The following is a 6,758-nucleotide window of genomic DNA, read 5'->3' as shown; positions in this document are numbered from 1 at the left end:
TCCCAAAGTGCTGGGATTACAGGCTTGAGCCACCGCGCCCGGCCCTCTTCTTCATTTCTTAGCTAGACTACTATAGAAAGAAACTTCTGTTCACCTTGTGAAGAACTGGGAGGCTCTTAATTCTTCCCAGTCCCTCCTACCTCTGCCCCATCGCTTCTCCCTCCATATTGGTGATGGGTGATGCATCCCTGGACTAAGAAATCTACCCTCTGTAGTTCCCAGACTAGCTGGCTCAAGTTTCATTTGGAAAGGGCAGAGAGTGATAGAGTTGTGGGCACAAAAGGAATTTTCATAGTGGCTAGACTAGGGTATGAGGCAAGGAAAATTGTGCCTCTGGCCTATGGCTTACAACACTTTTCAAAAATATGACAAAAGGGATGAGGCCCTCAGAGGGAGTAAAGCAGCAGTACCCCAGCTTCTTCCTTTTTTGCTGCTGGTGTGAGTTTAAAATGCATCCCAGTGGATAGTAGACTCTGCCAATACTTTCAGCATCTCTATTGCTAGTAAACTTCTGTTTTATTCCATAGGGTTGTACTTAATATATGATAGTTATTGGCCGGGGCTATCACAGTTTAATCAATTTTAAATATACAAATCTCTTTATTTTACAGGCTACTGAGGCTCTAAAGAACATGTATATGGAATTTCCTCAACTGTACAATAGTAGTGTTGTCTGTTCTTTCTTACCAGAAGTTATCTATAAGGTAACATTTAGGATTTTTCTTGTACATATTAGGTGGGCTGGTGGAGATAATAGCAGTGGGCTGTGTAAGCATAGATACATGCCTATTAATTTGAATGGAATCAAGGTCACAGTTGATAAGCTCCTCTTTTAAACTAACAAGAGAAATTCCAGAAGGGGAGTGTACTCATACCCCTTACAGAATGCCATGATTCCTCTTTTGCCTCTTCTTTTATGTTGCTCATAGGCTCACTCAGATTACTGTGGTAAAATTCTCAGAACAGAAAAGATTTATGTAGCCCCTATTTTTCACCAACTAACAGCAGGACATACCTTTAATAAAATAAACTCTTAATTATGGAGAATCTAAACCATGCAAAAAATAGAACAGTACATTGTATCCTCCTTTAACTGTGATCCAGGCCATTTCACCCATAACCCCATTGTTCCTCCCCAGTGTTATTTTGAAGCAAAATTTATCATTCCATCTATAAAATTGCATTAAGAATATTTTAAAAAGTGAATGCCTTTTTATTTTTTTAAAAGACAAGGTCTCCTTCAGTTTCCCAGGCTGTAATGCAGTGGTGTGACCACAGCTCGCTGCACTCTTGACCTCCTAGGCTCAAGTGATCCTCCTGCCTTAGCCTCCCAAGTAGCTGGGACCACAGGCACACGCCACCATGCCCAGCTAATTTTTTTTTTTTTTTTTGTAGAGACAGGGTCTCTCTGTATTACCCAAGCAGTTCTCCAACTCCTAAGCTAAAGCGAGCCTCCCGCCTTGGCCTCCCAAAGTACTGGGATTACAGGCATGAGCCAGCATGACCAGCCTAGAAATGCCTTTTTAAAAACAACCACAATGCCATTGTCCCATCTAAAAATTAACAATAAATTCTTCATATTATCAAATATCCAGTCAGTGTATAAATTTTGACTTGTCTCGGAAATGCCATAGTTTTTTTTTTTTCATAAATTATTCATTTGAATAGGACCCAAATAAGATCTTTGTGTTACAATCGTAAATCTTTTTTTTTTTTTTTTTTTTTTTGAGATGGAGTACCGCCCCGTTGCCCAGGTTGGAGTACAGCGGTGTGATCTCAGCTCACTGTGACCTCTGGCTCCTGGGTTCAAGTGATTCTCTTGCCTCAGCCTCCCAAGTAGCTGGGATTACAGGCGCACACCACCATGCCTAGCTAATTTTTGTATTTTTAGTAGAGACAGGATTTTGCTGTGTTGGCCAGGCTGGTCTCAAACTCCTGACCTCAGGTGATCTGCCTGCCTCGACCTCCCAAATTGCTGGGATTACAGGCGTGAGCCACATACCCCGCTGACAATTGTAAATCTTAAAACCTGCAGGCTCCATCTCTCTCTCTCTCTCTCTCTCTCTTTTTTGGTCCTTGTTTTGTATTTACTGAAGAAATCAGATTATTGTTTTGTAGAGTTTACCCAAGTCCAGATTTTGCTGATTATACCATGATATGGTTTAATATATTTTTCTCCTTATTTTCTATAAACTGGTAGAGCTGGAAGCTTGCCTTGATGAGATTAGGGTTGGTTATTCTTGGCAAGATAACTCTAGAGATGAGGGTGTTTTTCTGTCAGGAGACACTTGACAACTGTTTGACTCCTGTTGTTAGCTACTGCTAATGCTCATTGCCCAGATCTGTCCATTTTCTAGGGGGTTACAAAATGTTGATATTTTAATTCTGTTACTTCTTGCATTAGCTGAAATAGATCTATAAAAAGAAACTTTTCCTCCTCTACTATTTAGTTCCATGGCATTCTTCACCAGTGACCAACAGAGCATACATTGAAAAATTTTACAGTGAGGATAGAGCCTATCAATAGAAGCTATCATGGAGATGAATAGGGTCATGGGGCTTGCAGACATTTGGAACAGTGTTTCCCAAAATTCCTTGACCACTGAGTCCTTTAAAATATGTAAGACATTCCCCCAGAGGAGCACAAGAGCAGAGACTGAAGGAACTCCATCCACATCTGTCTATTTCTCCTTTGCTTTCTCCCATTTTCTCTTCACAATCCCTTCTCTCCCTTCCAACCTCACTTCCCCATCCCTCTCCCCAACCCTACAACTCTTTCCAGCCATATGCTGTGGAAAGGGTCAAAACTAACCAGCCCATCATCGTGAATTGACCTTGGTTCCATCCTCACTGAGTTTTAATTATCTCTGGCCAGGATTCAAGTCAGTATTCAATTAAAAGTTTATTCTCGTGACACTGTTAAAATTTGATCCTGAGGTTGTAATTTTCCCATTTTAAAGATAGGATTCAGTTTTTTAAGGATTGTGGAAAAAACATGTTCTCATGTTTATTGCATATTAATGCTTCATATTCACATTATTGTCTCAAAGGGTTTATGATAGAGAACTTATTTAGTAGATACTGTGGCAGGGTACCAACTATGACTGCCTCATCTGATCTAGCACATTGGCTAAATCTAAACTAATAAGTATTCAACGTTATATATGATCATTCACCTACTTCCCCCAAATTCCTTTTCAGATGAGACAAACAGATCGGAATGTAATAACAGCATTAACTCATAGACCTTGGAGCCTTAGCCATACAGGAGATGGGAAACCACGCTATGATACCCTCTGGAAGCATTTCATATTTGTGATCATGGACCTTTTGCTCGATTGGAGCATGCATAATATCTTGTGGTACCTGTGTGGAATTTCAGCTTTCCTCATGCAAAAGGATTTTATATCCCCGTAAGTTGGAAGGTTTTTAATTTTCCCCAGACACATGTCCTGAATGCTTTTCTTTGAAAGGAAGGATTAAGAGAGTAGACACCCTGAATTGATTCTGACCTGCAAAGCTTACCATGTCTCTAAATTGGATTGTCAATTTAGCTTTTTAGGTGGGAAGAGTTCAGGCATATTTCACTGTTTTCAAACCAAGTTGGTCACATATTATTGTTTTTTTGATATATTTTGAAGAAAAAAAATGAACCTACAAAACTATGCTGAGAAAGGGATTTTATTTCTTGTGACTTTTTTTTTTTTTTTTTTGAAAGCCAACACAGGATCCTGGGTAGAACCACAGTGAAGACATCCTGTGGGTACTAACCGCATACCTACCATCTTACATTAAGGCATTGCCCCATCTCTTCCAATAAAATTTCCATTTCCTAACCTGCTAGCAATCTCTAAATCATTTCTTTGGTAATTCTATATCTGTATATTTCAGCCGATTAGAGTTGTAAGTCTAGTATTATTTCAGACATGCATGATTCAGTTCAATAAATATTTGGCAAGTGCCTATACGATTGTAAGGTTCCATATTGAGAAGCTGAAGATGCAGTGGTGAAGAATCAAAGCCATAGTCTCTGCCCTCGTGATGTTTACAGCCAAATGTGGGGGAGAGAGATGCTAATCAAATAAAAATCCAATCAATATAAAGTTAAAATTAAGATACAGGCTATGCCAGAGAAGACTGCACACAGACTGTAATCTGATCTGGTCTAGGTTGTCAGAAACAGCATCCCCAAGGAAGTGACAGGAAAGCTAAGATCTGAAGGGTGAGTGGGAATTGGGAGGAATTCAGATCTGAGAGAAAAATACATGTAATGTGCTATGGCAGGAAGGAGCATGGTTCTTTCCAGGAATTGAAAGAAAATTAATATTCTTTCAATTAATTTAAATATCATCAGCACAGAAAAGAAAGGGGGAGTGTGGTGTGAGATGAAGCCAAAGAGACAGGTCAGGGCCAGGTCAGGCACACCTTCAGTGGCTGTGCCAGGACAGTTGTGGGTGGCAATCATTAGTGAGCTACTGAAATGTTTTAAGGAGGTTCACGGCATCCTGGGTTTTGGAACAGTTCCTCTGATCACAGTGCAGAGGCCAGGTAGGAGGCAATCTCTGGGCACTATTGGTATGCAGTGAACACCACACTTAGTAGCCATTAGAGATTCCTGAGACAGCTGGTTCCTATTATAACAAGACTGGCTTTCCTCTTTCCCCAGGGCCTACTTGAAGAAGTGGTCAGCTAAAGGAATCCCGGTTGTTGCTTGGACTGTTAATACTTTTGATGAAAAGAGTTACTACGAATCCCATCTTGGTTCCAGCTACATCACTGACAGCATGGTGGAAGACTGTGAACCTCACTTCTAGACTTTTACCCTGGGACAAAATGGGTTCAGAAACTGCTAGGGGCTTCTTACAGGGATATCAAAATACCGTTTGTGCTAGCCCAGAGCCTGGGGAATCAGGTGACTCACACAGATGCAATAGTTGGTCATTGCATTTTTACCTGAACCAAAGCAAAACCCAGTGTTGCCACCATGCTTCATGGAATGCCAGAGTTCAACACTGTTGCTCTTGAAAATCTGGGTCTGAAAAAAGGCACAACAGCTCCTGCCCTGCCCCGCCCTGCTCTAGCTGAGGCACACAGGGAGACTTAGTGAAGATAAGCACAGATTGAATTGTACAATTTGGAAATGCAGATTTAAATGCATGAGACATGCATGATAACTCAGAGTTGACATTTTTAAACTTGCCACACTGACTTCAAGTATTTGTATTCAGCTATGTTAACATGTACTGTAGACATCAAACTTGTGGCCATGCTAATAAAATCATTAAAAGGAACACTAAAGGAAAACTGTGTGCCAAGCATCATATCCTAAGGCATACGGAATCTGGGGAAGCCACTGTGCAATCCAGTGAGGCTTCAATGTGCAGCAACCAAAATGGTAGGGAGGTCTTGAAGCCAATGAGGGATTTACAGCATCTTGAGTGGAGTGCAGCAAACCACCAGGAGGCAGAGTTGCACTTTTCTACGCTAATTAGGAACCTCTGCAACAGATGTGATCATAGGCAATTAGAACTGGAAGAAACTTCCAAGGACATCTAGGTTTGTCCTCATGTTACAATTGAGGAAGCTAAACTCTGGAAGGGAGGGGTTGCCTCAAAAGTCACAGTTAAGCCGGGCACAGTGCCTTACGCCTATATTCCCAGCAACTCAGAAGGCCGAGGCAGGAGGATTACTTGAGGCCAGACTGGGCAACATAGCAAGACCCCATCTCTTTAAAAAAATTAGCCTGGCATGGTGGTACATGCCTATAGTCCCAGCTATTTGGGAGGCTGAGGTAGGAGGATCACTTGAGCCCAGAAGTTAAAGGCTGCAGTGAGCCATGATTATACCACAGCACTATAACCTTGGTGACACAGTGAGACCCTGACTGTTAAAAAAAAGAGAGAAAGAGAACTAGAACTTCTTGTTTACAGTTAGCCAGAAACTATACAAGTGGTTTAACATGCATTCTCTTAATCCATACAAAAGTCTTATGGAGGTGTTAACACTCTTTCTATTGATGAAGAAATGAGCCACTTACCCAAGGTGTCTTGAGTCTGGTACAATTGGCGTTCAAATCCAGGTCAGTCTGCTTCCAGAGCCACTACCCTTACCCCTCACTGAATCTGCCTTTATATTGTTGAACCCATGATCCCAACTCTGTGCTCTTTCCGATTGGAACTTCCAGGGATTTCACTGTGAACTAAGTAGCAATATTAAAATGAAGTTGAATTTTTAAAAATGGCAACGTTATCTGACTCCTCTAGCTTACCCCCTCCCACCTTTCAACTCCATCTGTGGCCTTTGTCCAGGCCCACAGCTTAGCCATGGCTTCCCTCCTGCATCCCTGCTGTGGGTTGCCAGCATCACACTTGCAGCGGCCAGGAAGTGATTTTGGAAGGCCACCAGTCCACACAGCTATATGACAATGAGAAGCAAACTTTGTGCCAGATTGTGTTGGCACAGGCATGATGGGTGGGGCTTGGTACATTTTGATTCAGCATTTGCAAAACAATTCAGTTTTAAAATGAAAAAAGATTCGTTCATTGAGTGGGACAAATGTCTAAACTGCATGTACTTCCGTGCCATGGAAGCTATGATGGGTGAAAGGGAGGAAAACGTGACCAAAGAAGATACATCAGGCTGGGCGTGGTGGCTCACACCTGTAATCCCAGCACTTTGGGAGGCTGAGGCAAGTGGATCACTTGAGGCCAGAAGTTCAAGACCAGCCTGGCCATCATGGGGAAGCCCTGTCTCTACTA

The 6,758-nt window shown here is 41.8% G+C and overlaps 1 protein-coding gene across 2 annotated transcripts in view; it reads left to right on the top strand.

The window, feature by feature from the left end:
- GDE1 (glycerophosphodiester phosphodiesterase 1) overlaps nucleotides 1–6,549 on the top strand; it is a 21,501-nt gene extending 14,952 nt beyond the window's left edge. For both annotated transcript variants that reach the window (XM_017534284.2, XM_017534285.2), the window contains exons 4-6: nucleotides 612–704; nucleotides 3,202–3,413; nucleotides 4,667–6,549. In XM_017534284.2, coding sequence (XP_017389773.1) covers nucleotides 612–704; nucleotides 3,202–3,413; nucleotides 4,667–4,814 — 453 coding nt within the window. In that variant the 3' untranslated portion in view covers nucleotides 4,815–6,549. The remainder of the gene's footprint in view (nucleotides 1–611; nucleotides 705–3,201; nucleotides 3,414–4,666) is intronic.
- The last annotated feature ends 209 nt before the right edge of the window (nucleotides 6,550–6,758 follow it).

The sequence above is a fragment of the Cebus imitator genome, unplaced genomic scaffold, assembly GCF_001604975.1.
Source record: "Cebus imitator isolate Cc_AM_T3 unplaced genomic scaffold, Cebus_imitator-1.0 Scaffold85, whole genome shotgun sequence".
Taxonomy (NCBI): Eukaryota; Metazoa; Chordata; class Mammalia; order Primates; family Cebidae; genus Cebus; species Cebus imitator.
Note: the sequence above shows the minus strand (reverse complement) of the source record. Positions and strands in the feature narration are given on the sequence as shown.